Raw genomic sequence first — 26,322 nt, forward strand, 5'->3', positions numbered from 1 at the left:
CAGCCTTCCCAGCTGTCACAGTGAGCAAATCAGACAAAGGCTGAGTCTGTGGGGGTGGGGCACTAGGGCCAGGGGTCCTGGGAAAGTGGCTTTGAGGCCCTGGCTGTACCTCTCCCACCTCATTCTCCTGATGCTGCCCTGACAGTGACCCTTGCTTTCCAAAGCAGTCTCTGTGAGGTTTCACAACCTGGACTCCACATTTCTCTATCTACCAAAAAAGGGAGCAAATCCTCTATCCCTCTAGTTTATTGACTGAAGACAAGAATGGAGCTTAGATATCACAGCCCTATGGAACGGAGAGCCTTCAGGTAGCTAGTGGCCTTTGGACAGCTGCCCAAACTGGCCTACAGGTCTTTGGAGGGTGCTGATCTCATGCGCATTTATTAGCAAATATCTCCCGAGACCCTTAGGTCTAAGGTCCAGAAGTCACTGTGACCCTTACTCCATGATTCTGGAAGGCATTCCTTCCCAGAGCTAGGTTTGCCCTTGAGGTCTCTCCCCAAGACCACCAGGTTCTGGTGGCTGAGCATCTATCTTGGCTTCAGATCATAGGCACTCCATCAAGGACACCATTGTTTCCCTGTCTTGAGAGAACAGGATGTTAGAGCTGCCCCTGGGAAAGGAGTCCAAAAGAAGCATTTGTGTCTGAGAGAGCCCTGGGGATGCTGTTTCTGTCTGTGGACAGCTGGACAGATCAAAGCCAGGGAAGGAGAGACCATTATACCTCAGCAGACTCCCAGGTCTGGAGCAAAGATCCAGGTACTTCCATCTAGGCAGGCCTGGGCAGCAGTAGAAACGGCTAATTGCAGAGGGGTTCTCTTGGGACTAGACAACTATCACCAAACAGCAAGATCCACAAGGGCAGGTTGCCCGCAGGCCCCCGTAGCCTCTTTATGTGAAGGAAGGATGCCCTTTTCCTCTAGTCTTGACTCTATGGTGAGTGGACTTCATTCACTTACACCTCCACAGGCTATATCTGAACCTGAATTGCTATCTGTTACAGCCTGCCAAGCAGGAACTGAAGAGCAGCAACTCCTTGACCAAATACTAGAAAATCCAGGGGCAATTCCGGGCTGGTCTCATGAGGAACTATTGTTGACATTGAGCCTGAGACCCAGAGGCCAGAGCAAGGACTTCAGTTCCTTCAACAAACACTAATTGAGATCCCCTGCCTTTGCAAAGAAAGTACTTGAATCAAGACAGAGAAGGTCCCTGTGGTCTTGGTGCTTGTGCTATATAGAGAAGAGACTAGAATAATACCGTGGGAGATGGGCAGGGAGATGGATAGTGAGCGCATGGCAACAATAGATGTGGCCTGAGGAGACACATCTGGCAAAAAAACACCCAGAGCCTTAAGCAGTAACCCTCCTGAGAAAATGTTTCTACTTCGGCATGGACAGCTTGGCCATAATGTTTCCCTGCCCCCGCCCCCCATGGGGTCTTGGAACTTACACAGCTCATTCCCTTGCTGGGCAGAGACTTCCAATGCACTGATTGCAAGCTGCCATCTCAGCCTGGTTTCCAAGTAGCATTTGGGCCTGGGAAGTGAGGTGGGAGCAGTTTCTGGAGCTCTGGGCACTATTCACAGAGGCTCCTGTAAGTCTTAGCATACAGATGGAAGGTCAAGGCTGTTGAGTGAGTGGTATATGAAGGGACCTTAAACCAAGCCCACCCAACCAGAGTCCTGGAGAGCAACAGAAACATGATCAACTAAAATGTAGGATGGTTGATTCCATCTTGTCCTGGAGGAAATGCATCCCCTTAACACATCACACTTAGAGTCACACATCTTGGCTGCATGTGCCCATGTCTCCTCTGGCACAACACCTTCTTCTCACCAGGCCATCAGCAAATCCACCCTGGGTATTAGCCAATGACCTGAAGACCCTCTTTACCAAAGACATCTTGGTAGACCACTGGCCTTTGAGCCCTAGAAGCACAGACAAAGCATGGCAGAATCTCAGCAGAAGCCTTCCTATTGGCATCCCCCCCACCCCCCGGCCAGCCTCCATAGGTATAGGTAATGGGCAGTAGATCCCTAACACTCAGCAGAAGTCATAGGAATCAGATTTCAGAAACCCGTGCAAAAGAATGGATTTTCTTACTGTGCACACTCTTTCATTTCCTGTGTTTGCCCCCAAAGGGCTTTTCCATCGACAAAGCACTTGCTTCTGTAGGCAGTGCAGTTGATGAGAAGCTGCTGATGGGGAGATTAGCGATGGGGACAGAGAGAACCTGGAGAGCTGGGGCGGCAGTACTAAGGAAGGGGTGGGAGAGCCCAATCCAGCCCCAGGCAGACAGGAATGGGCCAGCTAGAAGAGGAAGCCAGGTGGGGCTGCACCAGGAACCGGGGAGCCCCGAGTACTTTGTCAAACCAGAATCCAGTCTCTATGTATAAGTAGTGTTCCAAGGAAACGGTGTGTGTTCAGCTAAACTACAAGAACTTTGAATAAATATTATAGTCAGACAAAAGGAAGGACTTCCTGGCTAACAAATGAATGAGTTTTTTAGGTCACTTGTGTATACTGAAGAGGCTTCCTCTTACTTATCTGGGGCCACTCGGCATAGCCCTTCTTAGGAACAAGGACTGCCTAGCTCTTGGGGATCAAGGATGAGCTTGATGCCGGCAGGACTTAACCAGAGGAAGCCCTGTATCACAGATGCCCTGCCTTGGGCATCCCTCAGACTGTCTCACTTCCAAAGGCTTCCAATGAGCCTGAAAGTGAACTATGCCCACCACCATCACCACTCCTGATGCATTCCTACCTCTCTTCTCTGTCCTTGCCTCTGAGCTCCTCTCTTAGCCCCTTCCTTTCCTTCCTGCCTTGCTCTAAGCCCCCCTCTGAAGCCCTTCACTCGACATCTGTACTCTCTGGGTGGTCCCATTGCCCTCTGAGGTTCTCTGCCAACAATGCTTAGCTACACTCCATGCCTCACTGTGAATCCATCCACCTTCTCCACAGGACCCACACAGATCTCCTGAGCCTCTTTTCCCAGCCTGCAGGCTCCATTTCTATGAATGGCAGTGCCCTTTTTTGCTACTCACACCTAGATGCTCCTGTGCCTTTTGGATCCCTTGACTTTCCTTAGGCTTCCCAGGGCCTGCTGTTCCCTCACTGATGCCTGCTGAGCCCCTGCAGGTTCTGACTCACCCTTCCCCCTCCCCACCACTGCCACTAAGGCCAGGCCTCCATTCCCAGAGGAAGTGATTCAGCACTCAGACTCTGCTATGTGCCTACTGCCTGTGCAGCTTTGGGTGAGTTAATTAGCCTCTCTGGGACACAGCTTCCTCATGTATAAATCAAAGATAAGAATGATATATCCCTTCTGCACTTGTGAAAAATCAAGTGGTCCATGTAAAACAGGCTTGTGCGTAGAGGTAGGAACCTGTTAATTAGGGTTGTCTCTGGCCACTCACTGCTGCCCCATAGAAACATGAGAGCCACATTGAAGCCATATATATAATTTCAAAACATCTAGCAGCTGTATTAAGAGGAAACACATGGAATTAGTTTAATGGTGTATTTTATTTAGCCTACTAAATTCAAAATATTATTTCAAAATTCTATCAGCATAAAATATGACTGACCTATTTTGCCTTCTTTCTCATGTGCCAAGTCTGAAATCCAGCATTTATTTTACATTCCCATCACATCTCCATTTGAACAAGCCATGTGTAGAGTGTTCAAGAATCATATGTGCCTAGTGGTAAAGGCACTGGCCAGCAGGAGTATGAACAGTCTCCTTGCGTCATGGTTCCTCCACAGCAGACTTGCTCAACCACTGTAAACGGCTGCTATGGCTTCCCACCACACTGAAGACAAAGTCCCAGGCCTTCAATGGGGCTGACAGTGTCACCACATCTGCCCCGGCTTGCAGAGGGCATCACCTCCATTCTCCTCAGCCACTAAGCTGCAGGTCTTGCAGCCTCCTCGTTCATTACGGGACAGGCCAAGTTCATTCTCTCCACCTGTGCGTGGAGAACTTGGTGTGCTTCTCCCTCTGACCTTCCGCCCTGGCAGGTGACCCAGCGAGGGGGATGACAGAGTACAAGGGGACACAGGAGCCTTAGTTCGAGACCTTACTCGAAGGAGGAAAGCCAGAGTTGGGTGACTGATACAGAGACTCCTTCAAGTTCCTTGAGTTGTGTCAATATATCCTAGTGTGGGATAAATTGACAGCCAGTGACCACAGTTCAGGCACTTGGAGAATATTCTTCACTGGGGCTAGGTTGGCCGGTCTCTACCCCGGGGAACAACAACAGTAGAAGAAGAACTAGTATGCATCAGGATGGGGCCCTGTGAGGCTAGTTTCACTAGCAACCTCTTGTCTTGGTAGGGCCTCACCATAGTTCTCTTGATGTGTAGATGGGATCAACAAAACCACACGGCTAGCTGTCAGGGGAAGAGACGATAGAATAGCCTGAATGCCTGTGAGTGTGCAGCAAAGGTTGGTGCTTGCAACAAGCCAGCAGCTGCAGTGACAGAACTCACAGGCTGGCCCTGGGCAAGGGGCTCCTTCCCAAGGAGGCCTGTGGCATCCACTCCCTGGTAGCCTATGCCCAGGTCATAGCAGTGCCTAGAGAAGTTCCTAAGAGTCTAGAGGGCAGTGGGGGTGTAGGCCAAAGAAAAGAGGCCATTGTCTGTCACTCTAGAGCCCATTCTTGCTGAGAGGACAATGTATGTCCTATCTGGTGTCCCTGTCATGTTCCCTGTGGCCATTGCCGTGGGCTGACTGGGCAGTGGCTAGGTGTCATCACTTTTTCTCATCAGCAGGCAGTAGCAGGAGGTGCGGGAGGCACTGAAGGGGACAGGCTCTGAGTTCAAGTCTCTTCACTCTGTTCTTCCATCTGTCCACTCCAGTGTTTCAGTCATCCACCCAAGTAGCCCCACTCTCAGCTGCCTATGAGAATCGAATGGGGACTTTTAAGAAAACCCCAATGCCAGATCTTGCCTCAAATCCCTTCTGTCAGAATTTGTATTGTGTCTTGTTACCAGAATTCTGAAATAGTCTTGTGATGCCAGGGTGGAGAACCTCTGGCTTGTTTCCAACCCCAGGCTTGCTCTTCCAACTTCAATCTCTTTTCTGAGCTTCTCACTTCCTCCCGTGATATCTCTTCCTGGGCTTCCCTTAGGGTGTCTCAAACCCATCTGCTCCAAGTCAGGCTCCCTTCAATGAATGTGTCCACCAGGTACACAATAATGCAGCTTGGTGTCAGCCATCGACTCTGCTAGGTTCAACCTCCATGTATTTCACGGCTCATCCATCCTTTGAAGGTTTGCTTCCTCAATAGTAACAGTGAACATCAGTGTCAGAATGCAAGAGAAGCGGACTGCTTCCTTGCATACTAATCCAAGGTGACTCACCTGTAAGCCAGATCCTTCTCAAGAAGCAGCTTTCTCTTCCTCACAGGGTTATGCTGGTTTGTACTATCACACTTCTCTTCCAGTTGGTGGGGAGGAGAAAGCAAATGGCTCATCCATGGTCCTCCCTTCAAAAGAATTGACTGGATGTTGTTTACATCCCAGTGCCCCAAATTCAATCACACGCTCACGCAGCCAGGCTGTTCTCCTTAGATAGCCTCCTGTTTCTCCATCTCTCTCTCCTTCCCTCAGTCTTTGCCCAATGCAGCCAGTCTTCTGACTCTGTTCTCTGCACCCTCCAGCCTCCTCTCTTCCTTGTATCGTGGGTAATACTTTCAAAATGCAAGTGAGATCTGGTCCTCTTCTTGACCACTTCCCACTGCTCTGAGGATAAGGCCCCTGACCATGCAATCTGGCCCTATGGCTCAAATTCAGTCCAACCCCATTGGCTGGCTCTCTCATGGTCTGGGGGCAGTGGGTCTCATGCATGCTGTTGCTTTTCTCTGTGGCCTGTGCTTTTTTTCTCTATTATAATCCCTCTGCCCCATGGTTATTCCTTAACTTGTCCTTTAAATCTAAGATCAGCCGACTTCTCAGGGACACATCCCTGACATCTGGCTGAGATCAGAGTGCCCGGCTTCCCAGTGTCAACATTCTAGTTGTGTTCCACTAAGAGGTTAATCATTGCTTAAATTCTGTGCACCCCATTTGAGCAAACAGCCCAGGAGGAATGGATCACTGTGATTTCAGTGTGCCACTGTGACTAGTCCTTGGAAATCCTCACTAACACTGCTTATGAATTATGAGGAGCAACTGTAAGGAGTGACACCCAGGCTCCCAACTCCCCAAGAATGCAAATGAGGTACATTTGTAGAGGAGGAGCATTGGGAAGCAAGGAGACAGCAGGCTCTTGTGTTCAACACGGAAATGCTGCCGGGAAGTGTCCCAGAAGTTACTGGGCTCATGTGGGCTGCTATATAGATGGGAGTCCGGACCTCTGGAGGGATGTCCTGGCTGGATCAATGAACTATCTGGATTAAGGAACTAGAAAACTAGAAGCTGCCAAAAATGTAGTATAATCATTGTTAACTTGATTAGACTGATAGACACCTAGGAAATTAGTTGGACACACCTCTGGGTGTGAGAGTGAGGGTGTTTCCAGAGGTACTTAATATATGGGATACAAAGCGATGTAGGAGAGAATCACCTTGACTGTGAGTGGTACCATCTACTAGTGTGGGGACCTGGATAGAACCAAAGAGGAAGAAGGAGGCAGCCAGCTAATGCACAGAGTACACAGTACAACCACCCCTCTGCCTCCCCCCTCCTTCCTCCCTCTCTCCCCTTCTTGGTCACCGGGAGGTAAGTGACTTCACCATGGTGTTCAGCCTCCCCACAGCCTAGAAAAAACAAAGATAGCAGACATGGATGGATACTGCTGGAACCACAAACCCGGGAAAATTATTTCTCCCTTAGGTTACTTTTCCTAGTTTTTTTTTTCCCCAGAACAATGCATATGACTAATATAGGCAGTCATTCGAAGGTTCCTGTGTTATGTCCAACTTTAAAGGGGAAAAGTCCCACTTACTCACCTTCCTCTGGTGACCTCAATGCTGTTCTGAGGTTCCAACTTTGAGTCCTTAACCTTTCCTAAGTTGCTTGGAGGCAGGTGGCAGGATCACGCTGCCTAAACAGGGCTGAGGACTCTCTCTTTGCAAGTCCCACAGGATGACCTCTGTGTAGTTCTCAACGAGTAGAGGCAGGCCACGTTAGAAATGTTCGAGGGTGTTTTAAATTTCACGGTGAGTAGCCATGGCTACTGGGATTTAGAGCCAGAGACACGCTGAACACTGGCTAGGACAGCCTGACAATAAAAGGTCTCAACTCACATGCCTTCCTTGTTGTCCTTGCTGAGCAATGAATATGGGGTGATGCGGCTGAAGCAATGTGGTTGGCAGCGTGAACTCAGCTTAGAAGGAAAGTCTCTTTGCCACCATCCATGAGGCCACTTCTGCATACATCTCACTTGTCACGCAGAGAACGTGATTCTCACTGGAGAGATGTTTAGGAAAGCTGCTGGGGTGATAAAGGCTTTCCTGATGACCCGCATGCTCTGTGGCCACATGTGCCATGGGAGGCTGGCCATGCTATTCCTTCATTGTACAACTAGGGCAGTCTTTTCTCATTTCTCCTCCTGGACAGTTGGAGGAGAGTTTTCAGGCTCTCTTCTCCTTTCTAGACAGGACCCCTTGAGCGTGTGGGCATGAGAATGTTAGTTAGTCAAGGTCCCAAGGAGGAGGTCTGGAAGCCTCCGCCGCAGCCATATTGAAGAGCAGAACACAGCTTCCCTCTATCTTGATGATGGCAGAAGATTCAGAATCCCTCTTAGAAATTCTCTGGGCTCAAATAAGGAAGAGAAAGAAAGCTGAGGAACCTGCACGAGATGTGTGAAGTGCATGGTCCATTCAGGACATTCATCCCTATCTGACTCCATTTACCAAAATTATCAGGGTCAGTGTTCCATTCCCAACACCAGGTGGTGATGAGTTGAGTCACTGCATGGCTTTTAGGAGTGGGCTTGACTGGGGTGCTGAGGGAGTGAAGAAAACACGAACACATAAATATACAGGGAAGCTGGAATTGGGTGGTCTGGGCTCTCAAATGGAGAAACCCCAGTACCATAGAATCTCACATGTTTAGTATACAGAACTGACACAGAGAGGCAGAGTCATTGCATTCAGCTGAACAGAAGATGAGGTCATTACAAGGAGACAGAGTTTATGGCAAATATGGTTTATGTTTATCCAACAGCTGGATCAAGGAGTCAGGTGTAGCTAATCTCAGTAGGAGCAGTCTCTGTAGGGGAGCAGTGTTCAGGCTGTAAACATTTGTGGGGAGAAAGCTATGGTGGACATTTTCTACATACACTATCACCATCTACTTGTGGACCAGAAGGGAAGTCTTTACCATTTTTCTTTTTGCCCTGAGTTGTGCCCATGGCAGGGGAAGGAGAATTTGCCATTTCCCAAAGGGTCTAAGAGCAGGGTCCTTGTTATGGCTGTGCTCACGCCAACAGTACCCATTCACTCAGTACTTTGATCCCTACAGGGTGGTTACCTCCACAGTCACTCACCAATTCTATCATCATCTGCATCTTCACCTCCAACAAGGATGACTCTGTCCCCATCATCTATGTCTTGACTCTGGGTGGGGCTAGTATCTGCCTACTGATCTCCGTTTAGACTCTTTCTGGACAGAGTCTGGAAGGACCTTTGGCACAGAGCTACTTCTGGAATCACACACACACACACACACACGCACACACGCACACACGCACACACACACGCACACACGCGCGCACACACACGCACACACACACATACACACACGCACACGCACACACATGCACGCACACGCACACACACGCGCACACACACACACACACACACGCACACACACGCACACGCCAGGGCAAGATGAGTCCCCTCTGAGGAGCGGGGGGGAGGGAGTATGGGCTAGGGCTTTGCAGCTGCAAGTTTCTAGAAGCCAGTAGGTCTCAGGGAACAAGCAGTTCTTTAAGAAGAGTCCTGTCTTCAGAGAGAGCTCTATGGAGATGGGCGAGATACAGAGATGCCCACTGAAGAATGCTGGGAGACTCTGAGTAGGGGCAGAGCTCTGTCCTGGATGAAGATTATGGGTCATTTTATGACCTGAGCCAAGGCTTTCTCTGAAGTGGGGATTAGAGGCCAATCTGAGAAAGTGTAAAGGGACAGGCCTGGCTGGACCACAGTATTGGCTGGCCTGAGGATGTTCTGGGGTCTCACACTCAATGCTTTTTGTGTCACCCCCACCATCTTTTCCTGGCTCCTTGGTGTCACTGGCCTTGCCTTTACTTCCCTGGTACTCGAGGCACAGCTACATCCTCCTTAGTGTTTGGGATTTGAGTGAAACAGAAGACCTTCAGAACCTGAGGATCTCTGCAGGCTGAATCTGCAGGCTATCCCGATCAGGGGAGGAGAGGGCAGCGCTGGGGTCTGGGGTTTTGCCAGCACTGGCAGCTGGATGAGCAGCTGTAATGGGATTAGGACCAGCCATGCCCACCTCCCTCCCCCGGTAGCCTGATTAGGATGCAGTGTTGGCTCTGCTGACTGGACCAGGCAGCTCTTTATCCCTCTGCCAGTGCCTAGCAACCCTCACAGGGGAGCCCTTTCCCACCGCTCTGTCCACTAGCCCGGCCCTAGCCTCTGAGCACACACAAGCGCCACTTGCCTTTTTTTTTTTTTTTTTTACACTGAAAGGGAGCCAGCTGGTCAGATGGTCTCTCCAGATCCTCCTATGATTCAGTTCTGAGTTTCTTCTGAAAATCTAGGCTTCCTTTCCAAGAGTCCTGCATCCTATCAGCGATGCTCGGGTAGAGTTTCATTATGGAATCCCTGAGTCACGTGGGTCTATTCTAGAAAGCCCCCAAAACTCCAGGATTGTAGGGCAGGGGTCTCAGATTGGTGGGCTGGACTCTAGGACTTGGTGAGTGTGTTGGAGAGGAATGATCTAGAAATGGGGTCTGTGGCTGTGGTTCAGGGGGCACAGCTAAGAGGTGCTGGAAACAGAAACTTCCTGTCATTCTCTCGAAACTGCACTTTCTGAGTGTGCAGCGGGAAGTTAGGCGTCAGTCTCTGGTTTAACAGTGTTCAGCTGCCCAGGCTAGGGCTGGAGCAATGAGTAAAGAAAGACTTGGTCCTCAGGCAGCTTGTGATGCCTTAGGGGAGACATATCTTATAGGAAGGGACAGGTGGTGTGTCGGGTGTGCACAGAGAAGGCCGTGGAGGAAAAGGGCAAGCCTGATGTGGCTGCGCATTAACTCTAGCATTGCTGAGAAGGAGGGGGATCCCAGGTCTAGCCTGGGCTAAGTAGGGAGAGCCTGTCAAAAGCAATTGGCAACAACAACAGCAACAACAAAAACTAAAGCAAACAAATTGTTGAAAACAATATGAAAAATGAAAATGAGCAAGCAAACGAAACATGACTCTTAGCATCACTCCAAGACATGTATATATATGTATGTATATATGTGTACATATATACATACACACACACACACACACACACACACATATATATATATATATATATATATATATATATATTTTCACAACGGCCTTAAAGACTCACTACTGTTAATTAGCTCTGCTTTCTGGGTAAGGAAATAGAGGCACAGAAAGTTAAACAACCTTGTAGGAATGGCAATTTGAACCCTGAAGGCTGAAGCTGAAGTCTCTGCCTTGCCAATACTGCTAACCTCAGTGAATCAAGAAGAGATGACAGGGTTCATGATGGCAGGGCCATGTGGACTGAGGAAGAGGAGAAGGGATGTATGAGGAGATCTGGGGAAAGGGTGCTGGGTAGATGTGTCCCTCAGAGAGTGGGCTGGTGGCTCCTTCCAACAATAAGGATGGTGGAGGTAGCCTGGGGGCTGGAGGAAAGCTTCCCACTGGGAACCTGGTGCAAGCAGCAGTCTCTAAGAGCTACTGTGACTAGGGTGTGTCTCTGCTCACCCCCAGATAACATTCTTCTGTGACCTTTCCTTCCAGACAACTGCAGATGAGGTCCCCCATTCTGTAGAAGTATCCTCAAGACACACAGAAGCAGCCAAAGAGACAGCCTGGTGACAGAGATCGTCAGTCAGGCTGATTAGGAATAACTGAAAACACCTCTCTCTCTGTGGCAGTCATCCCAGGGTGAAATAGACCCAGGACTGATTACCCCAGGAACCTGAACAGAAGTGCAGGAGTGAAGGAAGTAGCTGAACGTCTTTGAGTCCCCTTGCACATCTGTCCCCTGATAGACAGAAGCAGTGTCGGTGACATTGGGGTTGAACTGAGTGGGCTGGCAGCATCTTTGGACAAAGGACTTGGTTTCTCTGAGACTTGGTTTCTTCACCTGCATAGATGAGCACCATGTCCCTAACCAATAAAGCTTGACGAGCTCACAATGACAGCACAGAACCTGTCATACAAGCTCCTCGTCAACAGTGTTGCAGATGTTGTTTCAGGCTTTGGATGGGTTGATGTAGTTGTTTTTCTGTGCTGGGCTTTGGACTCCCCACCAAGGTACAGTGGAGATGGGGGTTGGCGACTCACTTAGAATCAGCACAGAGTGGATGCCAAACACTAGAGGTGCAGCCAGGCTCTGACTTCAACGAGCTGCTATAGTGGGCTGCTGAGCCCCAGTCCCGTCCTCACACTCCAGGCTGCAGACAATGGGGACTGCAATAGGTTGAATTTTAACTACCCCCAGTTCCTGCCCCTGGTGTGAAATATCATATAATCCCACCCTCTTGAGTGTGGACAGGACTCGTAAGTACGGTGCAATTTTGCTTTCCCGATTGGAGCTCTTAGGAGGCAAAGGGGAAGGGATCTTGCTTATGTTACTGAATCTGTTCCCCCAAAGAGTTGCCTTTTAAGTTTACTCCAAAAGAGCCTGGGCCAATCAGATGAGTCCTTTGAAAGAGAGATGGAGGACAGAGAGGCAGAACAATTCTGAGGGTTACAGTGTCATGGTGGACCTCAGCAGCACATGGTGACTACCCTCTAAAAGCGAAGGCCCAAGTTCTACAACCCAAAGCAATTGAATTCTGCCACAGATCAGGATGAGATCCCAGGTCTCCCCTGAGCTGCCGGGCCTGGTCTCTTTTTGATCGCTGCCTTAGAGTATCTTGAACAGAACTCCCTGTCCAGTCTCTGAATGCATAGAACCTGAGGCACATGCCAGCTAGCCAGGTATATTATCTCAGGTCACTAAGTTGTAACATTTTGCACAGCTCTAGAAACTCAAAACCATATAGACTCTGTCTTGAATATTTCCAAGGCTTTAAGTCATCCCCTTCCCGTTAGCTCAGGTCTAGGGCCCAGGCACCTTATGGATTTCTTGCAGACAGTTCTTCTATCTGCTACAGCAAAGAATTATTTTATCAGCTGCCAAATTGTTCCCAAAGTTTGTCATCAAATAACCTTCTATTTGCTCTACTTTTAATATAATTATCAGCATCATTTGCATGATACCAACTCAGGTCTCAGCCTGTCATAGGCCCTATATTATCTGAACTACTTTTTCTGGGAACAGCTTTATTCATGCCTCATGCAGGCTGCCTCCTCCCACATGCATTATCTGCAATTTCCACACCTTTGTGCCCGCCTGCGGAGGCCCTTTATTAGAGTCAGGGCTGGTGTGGGGTTGGGGCATACTGTATTTATAGAGTAGTCAAGACAGACTCTAGGAAGCTGTAGGAGCAGCAAATGGAAACTGGTTTTGACTATGGTATCTGCAAGGAGGAAGCAGACAGAGGTGATGCATGAATCAATTGTGACAGGACCTTGAGCAGGCCAGGGGTAGCAGACCTGCTCCTAGCTGAGGGTAGGGTATGTACAAAATGGCCTTTAAATACATATGTGGCCATTTTATAACATAGGTTGGAAGGGTCCTTTCTGCAATCAAAGAGGCTGTGCACAAACTCCAGACGTGAAGAAAACAGGAGGGGATGGAGGGATGAGAAAATAATCCTATGGAGAGAGAAGAGATAGTGTGAGAATAGAAATATTTCATTCTCCATCAACTATGGGCTCTCAGAACATTTGGCTCCCATGAGTAACCAGCTGAATCCCTGGGGAAGGCACTACGGAAGGTGAATGGAAAATGTCACTCACTCTCTGACAAGAATTGCCTAAGAGTGATGAAGCTATCCCTCTGCAGACAGGTTCTGCTGTCTGCCTGAGATCCCCCAGGAGGGAATATCTCTATCCCAGAGGAGAAGATGTATATTCAGAGCATGAATCTGTGTGTGGTACCACTCACTGGCTCATCTGTAACCACACCTCTGGGGATGTATGCTGCACCGGAAGTTGCAATGAGTATGTATATTTACCTGTGCACTCATCTGGGCAGGACAGAGTATTTGAATATCTATGTACACAGATCAGAGAGCTGTAGATCAGCACACAGGTCTCTTGATTTTTCCTGTCCGTTTCAAAGAATTATTTCTCTCATCCAGTCCGCCCTAACATCTGTACTTTCCAACTTCCTAGATGCATATGTTCTTATCTAAGAGTTAGGGAGGCACAGGGCTGGTAGCTCCGAGGCCTGCTCTGCCAGCAGCTGTAATGACTCGTAATTGAAGTATCATTTCTGATCCTGAACCTTATGAGTGAGGGTTCCAAATCTCTTGCCCCTGGTTCCCACCTGCCCCTAATTCCAAATAGTCCTTGCCTCACTCATCTGTATCCACTGCTGGGCCCTGGAATGGGTGGGGGACAGAGAGAACTTAAAGCCTAGCCTCTGAGGGGTGCCTAGTACCTCTGAAGATGGCCTTCCATCCTCCTTGACTCCCTGCAGCTGCTAAGATATGTCAAGGGATTTCAAGTACACCACAGCCACAGTCTGCACAGCATGGCTCTAGACAGAGAACTAACATACATTCCCTTGTTTTTTCAGGGTATCCCAAGGTCTGGGGACCAGGTCCACAAGGTCCCTGTTCTGGTTGTATGAGCAGACCACCTTGGGAGGTTTCCACACAAGGCATGGAGAGGGCTTCTCACAGTGCTCCAGAACACTCGGGCCGTATGTTAAAACACCCTAGGGAGCTTTCAAAAAACACTCCTACCCAAGCCTCTCCACAGACCAATTATCTAATTATCTGCGGTGGTGAGGCCTGGGCAGGGGTGTTTCTTTCAAAGCTTGCGAAGAGATTCTGTGGAGAAGAGCTAAAAAGGATCCTTTCTCTAGCGGACAGTGCCATGAATCTGGAGCAGCCTTGGGTCTACAGAGGGAGAGCACACCAGAAATGCCAGCTCTCCACCACGAGACACCTGTGTTCTGGAAGGTGCAGCTCATGTCTGAGTGGCGCCAGGGCTGGGCTAGAGTCACGGAAGGAACGGCTGCCCAGGAGATATGAATGCTGGGTAGGGTGGCCTGGCATCCATCTCCCTCAATCCCTCATCCCAGGAAATCAAATTAAAACCCATATTTTTCAGCTGCTGCCTGCTCAGCTGGCTGGCTGGCTGGCTTGTGGAGAGGGATGAGGCAATGAGCTCCTCAGGGTAGGGAACAATGGGTGTGGAGGCCCCTCATTCTCCTACTCTGGGAGGGAAGGCACCTCAAGAGGGCTCTGGGAGACCATTGATGTGGTGGTTCTTTAGCACCCCTCCAAATGCTTTCCAGAGCCTGGCAGCTAGGGTGTGGGTGAGGTGCCAAGCATAGAAGGTAAAGGTTAGAACTTGACCTGAAGTTGACATCTTGGGTGAATGAGCATAGAGATAATGAGAAATCCTGGTTCTGTTCTTGAGGATGCTTAGCTTGGGTGACCGGAATTGGTGTAGTTATTATGCATCAGACCGTGTTAGGAGTACCAGAGACGAATACCTGTGATAGGAACAGAGTAGCTATAGGGCACAGAAGCTCATCCTATTCTTATGATGGAGGGGGTAGCTCACAAGACCCTCCTCTGCTGGGGCATGGTGTTTGGTCTGATGAGAAAGTCATCTTTGTGCCCCTGGGAAGTGAATCAACTGAGAAAAAGCAGCACTTTTGGATGACTTCAGACATACCTGGCTGCGTGTGTCACGTTTTCCATCCACACTCTGCCCTTATCAGATCTATTTAGACTGGGTGCAAGTAGAACCAGAGGCCTGACTGCCCAATTGGTCTGTGGGGGACGCACCTTCAGATGATTAGGCTGTGAGGCAAAGGGAGGACAGGTGTGTGTGTGTGTGTGTGTGTGTGTGTGTGTGTGTGTGTGAGCACCTCACTTCCTTCTACACAGCTGGCTGCCTGGACAGAGGGAGATGCACACCACAACTGCCTTCTCAGACACTATGATGTACACCTGGTAACAAAGAACAGAGAGCAGGGTTCTGGTTCCCGGACACAGATATGAAGAACCAAGAACGTAATAATAACCCAGGGACTGGATGCACAACTTCAGAGTGGTGGTCCTCCCACTCTGACTATCACCGTTTCCGGAGTGAACTGCTCTACTGTAGGTGATCCCAGCTCCCCGTTCCATGCATCCCCTAGTGCCAATGTCCTGCGTTTCACGCTTCACTTCCTATCTGGAGGCTCCCAACAGCCATGTCTTCCCCTGTATGTCTCACAGCTTAACAGAGTACTTCCGCAGGTGACATCTCATTTGATTGTTCCTGCATCAGGACTGGAACATCAGCTGAGTAGAGAAGCTGACTCCCGGCTTGGGAAAAAAGACGAGAGAAAGAGATGCAGTGCATTCCAGAGGGTGGTTTTGCTGACACCTGCTTAGCACCTGGCTGTGCTCTTTCCAGAGGGGACCCAACCACTCTTAATAGAGAAGACTGGTATTCTTCACTTCTCTTCCTCTGGAACATGGCTGGAAAGGAACACAAGCTAGTGCCAGCCAACAGTGAGGTGAGGGGCCAGTGCTTACTGGGCTACAAGGCGGAATCATGAATATGCTGTCTGTATATAGGGCACTTCACATATCTTTCTGGGACATTAGGTTGCTCCTTATTCTGAGCCTTATTGTTTTCTTTTATGAAATGGGGTCTTATGTGTTAGGGTTCTGTATGGCTCTCATCCATGGTTCTTCTCCGTGTCCCAGACCTTTCATCTTCAGCTAGACTGACTTTTCCAAAGAAAGGCTCAAGTCTTTTCTCCTTCCCTCTTCCTCCTTGGGGATTCCTCAGAAAGCACTCTGTACCCAGTGAATGGACTCACAGGGAGGATGGCCTAGAACTTACCCGAATGGGCAACAGCAGACCTGGTTGAAGGCTGAGTGATGGGGATTCAGAGAACTCACAGGATGCTCTGACTGGGGACAGTTACAACCAACTGGGTGTGGCAGGACAGTTGGCTATGTGCCTTAGCCTGCCGAGTTCTGCTCATTAAACCTCCAAAATGTACCAGGATAAGGTTGAGCAGACCACGTCACCAATAACAATAGTAATTTGTTCAGCATCAGAGACTGAAGCTAGTACAAGTCTACTACTGGCACACAGACTGTCCTTACTCAGTGTTGTTCTCAAGACAACCAGAAATAGGAACTATGATTCCATTACGCAGGTGAAGAAGTCGAGGCTCAGAAATGTCAGGGCACATGCCCAAACTCACAGAGCTGGCAGGGCAGTCTCATTTATTTTAAGAGACCTCCTATGAGCACCATCACTTCTACAGTGACTGTAGAGGTGTTCTCCAGAGTGTCACATTTGAGGACATCCAGACAGGCACTTGCAATCCAACCCTTGCAGACCCGGACTGTGGGCAGAGAAAGGCCCAAAGACGGCCTGGGACTTGCTCGGGTGGGGGTGGCAAGGTTGGCAGAGGAAGCTTGGGACACAGTGAGGAGAGGGAGAGGGCTTTCCCTCTTGGATGTTTTGTGGTTGGACAGAAAGGTGGAGAGTCCTGAGGAAGGCTCAACTCAGCCCGGAAGCTCTGCGACAGAACTGGGAAAGGGGGGCTGTTACCTCCGCCTCCGCGCCCTGGGTCTCTGCCGCAGCTCCGGCTTGTGTCAGTGCGGTGGTCCTCATCCAGCTCCCCATCTCTGCCCCGGGCCTAACCCCGCCCCCGGGCCCTCATTGGCTTGCACCCCACCCCCAGCCTGCGAGGTCCGCTGGGGAGGCGGTGGTCTGTCGCCTCCCTCAGCCCCGGGCCTGGCTGCGCAGCAGAGGCGGCGCCTCTCCCGCAGGACAGAGCGGGCCGCGCAGTGCAGAGCGGACGAAAGCGGACGAGGGGCTCCTGGCTCCCATCCCCGGAGGTGACTGGCAGGCCACTCTGGACTAGCGTGGTCCCCGTGTGCACATACGCGCACACGCCGCGGCGCAGGGACACACAGACCCAGCTGCCCGCGGCCACACGCACTCAGAGACCAGGCTCGGCGCGCGCTCCGCGGCTCACACGCTCCAGCCAGTGCAGCTCCGGGCGCGGATTCGCGGGCTACGCGCCCTCCTGCATCTTCCGTGCCGGCGCCCTGTAGCCGGCTCGGCTCTGCGGCCAGCAGGTAAGGGTCATCTCCGACCTGCTCCAGACGCTTCTCCTCTCCGGCGGGGCCCTTGGACCCCTCCTCCAGCTCAGAGGTCTCCTGGAGCCGCATGCTCCGCCGATCCAGAGCCGGCGAGGGCCAGCGCGGGGCACAGCGCCGGAGCCCAACCTCTCTCGCAGCTGTGGGCTGCCTACGCTTCTCTCTGCCCCATCTAAGTGTCTGGGACCGTGGACTGGGGCTATCATCCCTTTAGACCACTCAGTGGGGATCGGCCTAGCTTTCTCAGCCTTTTCTGATGCCAGAAAAGGACATTCAGGGGCAGGGATGACACTGCGGCCAGAGGGACCCCAAGAGATCTATCTCCCTGTCTCCAGGGCGGACCAACGTGCCTACGCGGATTTGGAAGGGAGATGCTGGAGGGTCCTTTGGGGGACTCGGTTCCACAGTCTGCGGGATATTTGAGGGGTAGGCAAGCTATGTGCTGGGGATGAAGGTAGGGAAGGAACCAGTTTAGTTTGTCCCCCAGTGGAGATAACCTTTGGATTGTTTAAAAAAGGATAGTCCAACGATTTTTCCCGCGGCGCAGAAAGGTTGAATGAGAGATGCTTGGGCTTTGGTGGTCTAACAAGGAAACGCCCTGCAGGGCCTGTGGGAGAAAATTGTTGCTGGGAGTGGGGCTGCTGAAGTGGGCCCACCTGAGACCCCCTGCTGACTGTTGTAAAGGCCCGCAGTAGGTAGCTACTGGGAACAGGACCACATCACCAGCAACAGCATGGCAGGTTTGGGGGTCTGAGGGACCAGGCACCAGTGCATGGAACTAGATCTGCAGGAGCAAGCACGCAGGAAGGGGACAGTGATGGCATTTCACTTGCTGCTAGGGAGTGGAGTATCAATTCCACATGGAGCTCAGAGCCTTCTGGACCATCTTGGCCTGAGAGTAGGTCTTGGTAATTCTTCAGCCCATCTCAGGGCTGGTGTATGTGGCTACTTTTCTTTACTTCAGGCTATGTGTCCCATAACCCTTCACTCTCCAAACAAAAAGAGAAACGGGCCTCTCTTGGGATTTTTCTGTGGCAGCTCAGGTGCATTCCTGTGGGGGTATGTGGGAGTTTAGAGCCCAGACAGAGCGTGTGGAGGGCAGTTTGCCCTGGGGCTGCAGTTGAACTGAGGCAGGCTGTTCTGAAGGTCAAGCTGGAGGCTGGAAGGTGGCTGTGGGCATGGGAAGAGGATGGGGTACCGTGATTGAGCCTTTTGGGAGCCCAGGGATAGCAAGTAGCTCTAGGTTTGTTCAGGAGGCCCTGGGATGCAATTGGTGTGGTGAGCAGGTGAGGTTGGAGGATTCCCCCATTCCCGAGTGTGGGCCTAGGACTCCTGCTCCTCACTGACCTTGGAGAGAACAGGCAAAGGCCCCAGTCTGGACATAAGCCAAAATCTGAACACACAAATTCAAGACAGGACATGCTGGAGCTGGCCTTGAGCCCGATCTCCTGACCAATCCATCAACAAGTGTGTGTGGTGTGACTAGGAGTCAGATGCAGATACGGTTCCTCCTGCTTTCTGCCATCAGTGGTGGCTCATGGGTGGTGGGACATCTGTCCTCAGGCCCCCGAGGGTCTGTCTGTCTCTGTGTAGTGAGGGACGTGTCTGTTGGAGGACCTTTTCCTGCCCTCCTGAGCCTGGGCCAGGCTAAAGACTGCATTCACATTTTGTGCATGTTTCAGGCTAGCAGGGGGCTGATTGGGGAAGCACTTTGGGAGCCCTTGCTTTTTGTTTTGTTTAGTTTTGTTTTCACACGGTCACCTCTCTGTCGTGCTTCTACTTTTGGACACTCGTTCCTTCCGTTTGTATTGAATGGTGGAATGGACTCAGTGCATGTTTATAGATCAGAATGCAGGTGAGATTCCAGAAAGGACAGGAGATAGGGCCACGATGTGGCTTTCTCATTGAGAAGGTGGCCTGGCAGGGATGCATTTCATTGCCCAGGAATGGCACTGAGGAAGCGGAGGACCCTGTGCTGTGGGCCAAATGGCAGGGCCCGGGGAGCTCAATGCAGTGTGAGAACTTCACTTAGGACCAGGAACACAGTGTTCATCTGTGAGCCGCCCATCCTGGAGTTGACCCTGAGGGGACTGAAAGGAGCAGAGGATGTGTGTGAGCAGAGCTGTGATGCTCCAGACAGGGGATATGGGGGCCTTTTACCCCGGAAGGCCTAGAGGCTGCCTGCCACTTCTGAACAGCAGGAACTGGGCTTCTATGCCCGAACGGATTGGGCCTCATGGTCCAGCTGCCTGGCAACATGGAGGCAGGAAAGCCCTTAGCTGTGATGTGTTTGTACTGAGCTCTGGATGCCGTCAGAAGCACACAATGATAACCACCCCCACAGTGACACACAGAGGAGTGACACACAGCTGGGAAGGCTTGTAGGCTTCCCACGACACTTGCCTGGGATCTGAGATGAAATAGAAATAAGCAGCAACAGAAAGACATCCTCACACAAGATCGGGGAACACTTGGTCACAAAAGCCAACCTTAATGAAGGCCCAGGGGTGTGTGTGTGTGTGTGTGTGTGTGTGTGTGTGTGTGTGTGTGTGTGTGTGTGTGTGTGGTGTTTGTACACTGTATTGCAGGAGCCTAGAACATGGGATGTAGCTTTTTTTTCTGTAAATCTAGCAGATATTTTAGACTCTGTGGCCATCGTACTTGGTCTCCGTGACTTTGTCCTGCTGTGTTAGCTTGGAAGCAGCCACAGGGGACAGACGAACAGAAATTAAACCTGACTGTGTTTTGGTAAACTTTTTGGACCCCTCATATTTAATTTCACGCAATTTGTATTTTGTGAAATTGAGTTCTTTAAATTTCCTGCACCATGTAGAAACCATACTTGACTCTCTGACTGTCCAAAATTAGGGAACTAAGTGAATCTAACTGGTGGAAGGGTCCCTAGCTCCTGGGCTGGATGGTTAGAGGCAACAGAGGGTCCAAGAGGTTGAAGAAAGAGAATGTCTGATCTTGGAGCTCAAGACACCTGAGCACTAGGTGCTCCTCTTGGTCTCTGAGAGGCATCTGTCTATCAGTCCCAGGGGAGGCCTCCACTGTGCTCAGGGGACACCCCTACTCCTGCAGTGTACCTGGAGATGGCACCCATTAAATGCTTCTGATGTCTGAGCAAGCCGAGTAGTTCCTAAGCCCCTTCTCCTGTTCCTCTCACGAGGGAGAAGCCAACTCAAAACCTCACCTTGGATCTCGCAGTAAACTTGGCAAGACCTCAACAGCCTAAGCAGGAGGGAGGGGCTCTTTGTTCACGGCTGGGGACCGGAGGATAGAATGAGTAAGTCCACTGGTGGGCTTTCAGGAGGTGGTGTTCCAAGGTTGGAATGGCCTCTCTCCTCCCAGCTCTCCCCAGATTCTGAGTAGTATGTGGCTCTTTATTCTCCCTGGCAGATGGGCAAGTGGCACGCTGGCTGAGATCACTGGCAGCCACTGTGCACCTTGGAATCTCTTCACTGGGAACCTATGGCTCGGCTAGCAAGCTCACCCTCCCTTCTGCTTCTCTCTTGCCCTGCTGTCCTCCAAGGACCTTTCCTTCCTGCAACATCTTCCAGGGATGCTTTGCTGTCATATTGCCCCATACCTCAGAATTTGGCCCACTTTCCATCAATTTGGTCCTGATCCTGAAGGGCCGGCCCTATGGTTGCTCTGCTCAGTGGCCAGAAAAATATCTTCCCTTGTGGGGGTATAGCAATCTCTTCCCACTCAGTGATACCCCATTTCCTGATACTGTCCTCCAGTGTCCCTAGCTGCTAGACTGGCTCCAGCCTCCCCTACCTCCTCCCCATCACCTGATGTCTTGCCCTGGAAGTGTCTCTGGTGCAGGGCATATATGGAGCCCAGGCCTGGATGAGGGGACGGGGATGGGACAGTGCTATCCTCACGTCTATCCCTGTAGGGGCTTCACAGGGCAAAGGAATTTAGAGTAGGAAAAGATGCAGAGAGATACCAGACTCCAACTGAGGACCTGGACCATGTGTGGGAGGAGTCATAAGTGGCCTGCAGCAGAAACCACGCCCCCTCTGAGCATGGCAGATGGCCTCTGCTGGGTTTGGTGCAGTGAGAGCGGCTGAAGGGTCTGCAAATCCCCCCTTCTTGTGACGAGGAAAGTCTCGAGGTCTGTGAGTCACCAATTCTCCCGTGTGCTGACTGGTGATGTAGCAGCTGCTGCTGCTGTCAGTTCCTGTTCAACTCACTTCAGAACTGCTGCAGCCTAGGGAGGGCAGGCCTTCTCTGGCTAGAGGGCTGGGCCTGTTCTGGGGTCTCCTAGACCCCCTGAAGTTGAGTTCACATCTCACTCCTGTCAGGCATATCTCTAGGCTTCACACCGTGTAACCTTGGGAAACACCTTCCCACTCCGGCCTCAGCTTCCCCGTGATGAGGCGGCTTTTCAAGTGGATCTCAGGCAGAACTGAAATGCTCTGTTCACAGCTGTTCTTCCTGACAATGGGGACAGGTACAGGTAGGCCCACCTCTGCACAGGCAAATGGCGGCCAGTAGTAGAGGATCTGCACACCTCTGAGCCTGTGAGAACTCATTGGGGGTGTTGCACGCTCCTTTACAAGTGATAGAGTCCTCAAGGGACACACGTGTTTTGGTGCCACTTTCTAGCTCTATGGAGCACTTCCTGTGTGACCTTGGAGAAGTTGTATAGTCTCTCTGCGCCCCTGTCATCTCTCCTGTAGAATGAGGATGGTGACAGGAGTTATTTCGTAAGTGTCAGTCAGGTTACAGAAGTTGATGGGTATTCAGTTTGGAAGAGCGCCCAACACACACTGAGTGCTTAGTAAGTACTGGCCACTAGGAGATAAAGTGCAGCCATCCTGCTGTTCCCAGTGTATGTGACAGAGAGTGGAGGGAACAGCACTGTGGCACAAGAATCATGAACACAGAGAGGGAGACACCTCACAGATGCCAGGCTGTGGCACATCCTTGAAGCGCTGCCATTGGGACAGGCATGGCTGTCATGCCCACTTTGCAGACAATGTGTAGAGGCCAAGCAGAAAGCTTAAGTACTTTGCCTGAGGTCAAGACGAAAACCCCCAGGGAAATCTTCCCATTTCTCTTCCACTCAGAGCTCGGAAGCAGAGCTTGCCTGTTCTCAGAGCCACCTGCCCTGCACAGTTTGAACCCCAGAGAGCATGGGGTGGGGTGAGTGGGCATGCAGGGTGCCCAAGTCAAAGGGCCTGATGCCCCTCCTCAGGGTGGGGTGTCTGACAGATCTGTGGTGGCCTGTCTCATTCCGTGACAGGGACACTTGCTTCTCCAACGAGTTTTGAGGCAGAGGCAGCCTGGGTAGAGAGGAGCAGTAGGCTGGTGTGGCAGATCCAGGGGACACATCTTGGGAGGCTGCCTGTGGAGGATTGTGTCTGGGCCCCACAGAGCACTGTAGAAAGCATGAGCTAGGTGCCACCAGGAAAGAGTGGGGACAGGACAGAAACACCCGGAAGAGCAGAGGTTACGTGAGATCTCCAGAGTCAGGAGGAGAAGCCAGGGCCTGAGCCCTCTGTGGTAGGAATGAGGTGGAGCAGCAATTGTTACCCAGGACCGTAGCTCTTGCCTAGTCGCTGCCCCACCTGAGATACTCACCTGTGTGCACTCCATGGCTCTTGTGTCAACACTATGTGTATCTCCCTGGATTGTGATTTGTCTGGGAGACTGTACACAGAACCAGGGATCCCTGCACATATCTGCAGGAGGATGATGTGTCTGTGAGCTAATAGTACCCTTACAGTAGTGTCTTCTGTATGTGGTTCTGGGTCTCCATAAAGGGACACATGAGGAGAGGTGTTACAGCTGATCATATTGATGCTGGCAAGTGAAAACTCTATGGATATTGGTGGTTTAGTGTCTGTGGACATGACGTGTGTCTAGGCTCATTTGTTTCAGAGAGGGAAGGGGAGAGAGGAGAGGGAGAGGGTAGACTACCAGCCCCCCACCCCACCCCAGCTCTCTGCCATCGTGATCCCTCCACCAGAGAGAACCTTAGAGCTGTAGCTCTTTGTTCCTGTGTGCATCCCAAGGTTCTCACAAGGGTTAATGCAGAACCACGATAAGCCCAACAACACAACTCAACTGGAGGCCCATCCTGACTGAGAGGGTCTGAGACAGAGAGGAGGGAGGTGCGTCTGGGGACAGTCTGGTCCTAAAGGGTTTCCCTGGGGACCATAGCTCTGTTTTGGAATCTTAGTCTTGAGATTACTCAAGGTGAAAGAGAATCAGTCCCGACTTCGGAGGACGTCCTGCTCTTACTGGTTTTTCTGTCCTGAACTAGCTGGGGAAGATGGCTTCTCCCTCCTGCTGAGGGCCCCAGAACTAGATATTCCTCTATCCTAGCCAAGCCTGAAGTCATTTCTGCAGGCAGAGTCTGGGAATCTCAGACTGGTAGAGATGATTGCCCCCTTTGGGGGAACCACCAGTGCTACAACCAAGGCTGCCTGTAGCCGCGAGGAGATGTAGGAACCTACTCAAGCCTGTGTGCCTACCTCGGTCTGTTCCCAGTCTTCTCCAAGCCCAGCCCTACTTGCCCCCTCCCCCAGTACTTGTCAGCTATCTGAGGCCTCCTCAGCATCTCTGACTGAGCTGTAGACTGGGGAGGGGCATTCTTTTCTCTTCATCTTCTTTCCTGTCGCTGGTCTTTATTCCTCATTTTGGGTATTTGTCTATGACAAATGGTTGAGCCAAAAGGGTTGAAAGGGGGTATTAAGACCAAGCAGCAGGGGCACAGAGGCAAAGGTGACAGAAGCTGGGTGCCTAGGACATGTGGGTAGAGGAGGCAGGCTTGTTTCAGCTCTTCGCGGCCTCCACAGTGAAGCACTTTTGTGTTAGCTGTGCTCTGATAGGGCTACTTAAGAATCCTTCCCACAGCCATGTAGTAATAACCACCATCACTCTGGAGGGATGACAGCACTCTGCTTAGCAGGGCCGGTGTGACGCTGCTGCAGTGAGTAGACTCACATACGTTGCTCTCTGTCCAAGGGCAAACCTTCCCCAGTGCAGAGCTCCCGAATGGCAGGGCATTTGTATCCATAGTCAATGGCTGGGACTGGAACTGGGACTGTGAGCTCAGTACTCCCAGTTTCCTCAGTTATCTGTAGCTTTTCTGGTCCCTTCCAGGGTCCTGGTCCCTCCCACACCTGTCCTTGAGGTCCAGCAGCACTAAGATGTGAGGGTACCCTTTAGTAGTCACTGAGGACAAAGTGGGGTGGGGCAGGGTGGAAGGGGAATGTAACTATCCCAACTGTGCAGTGGGAGCAAAGAGGCCCTTTCAGAGTGAGCAGATGGTATAGAAGTTCATTTCTCCATACCAGAGCAGCTTGGAGTTAGCTAGGCTACCTAGGCTGGAGAGGTGTCCTGCTGCCACAGACCACACAGTGATCCTGGCTTCTATTCCACTGTTATTCTCCAACTGCTAGGAAATTATTCTGTCCCCTCCCTTGAAAAGGCGGACCCTGCATTTAGAAGGGAAAATGAAAGAGGTAGGAGCATATGTGCCCTGCACAAGAGACTCATGCTTGTGCCTGAGAACAAGGGAGCCTGGTAAATGTCACTGCTAGGTGGGCATGCATATGCCAGCCAAAACGCTGCTCCTGTGTGGAAGCAGAGAATGTCGAGACATGGAGACAGTTGGTCTACTACAGAGGAATAAGCTGCCCTAGAGTGTTCCAGTAGCCTGGTAGCTGAGCTGGCATGTACCTACCACATGCGGTGCCCTACTGTGGGCCCAGTGCAGATGATGCTCAACCCATGTTGGTAGGACAGAAGAGTAAAAAAGAAGGCGTTCAGGCCCCAAGGGTTAACCAGGGCTGGAAGCCCAGACTGGGAACCCACTGCAGTAGACCTGGTGTGCTCTTTCCTTCCCTTCAGCCTGTGGACAGCGGCACTGATTCTCCACTGCTGGGAGCCGCAGCCAGAGATAGAGGATGGGAAGCACCATGGCCAGAGTCCTGCTCGGCTCCTCCCTGACTGCTCTCCTCCTGCTGCCTGTGGTAAGGGCCCAGAGTCTCCCTCCACAAGTGTACGGAGTCTCCACCTGGAGAACCAGTTATGTCTGTGTATTCTCAGCCAAGCTGTCCCCTAAGCTGGCATTTTTGTCAATTTCTGCCAACACTCACCGCCCCCCCCCCCCCACTGCACCACTCATGTTTCTGTGGTGTGAATTAGATAAATGATTTTTCTCAAGACTGGTGCTGATTGAACTGAAAGTTGTTACAGAGTTTACAAGTCTATTAAGATGGTGATATGTGCTGTGGCATTTAGAGTTGCATAGTATCTGGATAGCTCTACAGTGTAGCTAGAGTTTTCCTGCCTGGCCCACAGTCAGGACAAATCTTTGTCACCCGCCAGTCCCACAGCTGCTCAGACCCAATCAAGTAAACACAGAGACTTATATTGCTTACAAACTGTATGGCCGTGGCAGGCTTCTTGCTAACTGTTCTTATAGCTTAAATTAATCCATTTCCATAAATCTATACCTTGCCACGTGGCTCATGGCTTACCGGCATCTTCACATGCTGTTTGTCATCGTGGCAGCTGGCAGTGTCTCTCTGACTCAGCCTTCCACTTCCCAGCTTTATTCTCCTTCCTTGTCCTGCCTATACTTCCTGCCTAACCACTGGCCAATCAGTGTTTTATTTATTGACCAATCAGAGCAACACATTTGTCATACAGAACATCTCACAGCACTACAGTGTGCAGGGTCCCTGGTTAGGGCCACAGAATGGTCTTTTGGTCCCCATCCCATGAGGCCCTCTGACATCTAAACTCAGGGGCCTGTCCTCTGCTCAGACCTCTCCTGTGCAAGGGTGAAGATCAGGAGGGGAGGAGGGTTCCATTTGGGCCAGGATGAGGCTGTCCTTAGAGCCCCAGGTATCCAGTCTCCTGATCTCTATCTCCTTATGTGATGGGATAGGC

The 26,322-nt window shown here is 51.1% G+C and overlaps 1 protein-coding gene across 2 annotated transcripts in view; it reads left to right on the forward strand.

The window, feature by feature from the left end:
• The first annotated feature begins 17,057 nt into the window (after positions 1–17,057).
• Positions 17,058–26,322, forward strand: part of Adcyap1r1 (ADCYAP receptor type I) — a 52,463-nt gene continuing 43,198 nt past the window's right edge. For both annotated transcript variants that reach the window (XM_059257882.1, XM_059257881.1), the window contains exons 1-2: positions 17,058–17,379; positions 25,276–25,397. In XM_059257882.1, the coding sequence (XP_059113865.1) occupies positions 25,332–25,397 (66 nt within the window). In that variant the 5' untranslated portion in view covers positions 17,058–17,379; positions 25,276–25,331. The remainder of the gene's footprint in view (positions 17,380–25,275; positions 25,398–26,322) is intronic.

The sequence above is a fragment of the Peromyscus eremicus genome, chromosome 3, assembly GCF_949786415.1.
Source record: "Peromyscus eremicus chromosome 3, PerEre_H2_v1, whole genome shotgun sequence".
Taxonomy (NCBI): domain Eukaryota; kingdom Metazoa; phylum Chordata; class Mammalia; order Rodentia; family Cricetidae; genus Peromyscus; species Peromyscus eremicus.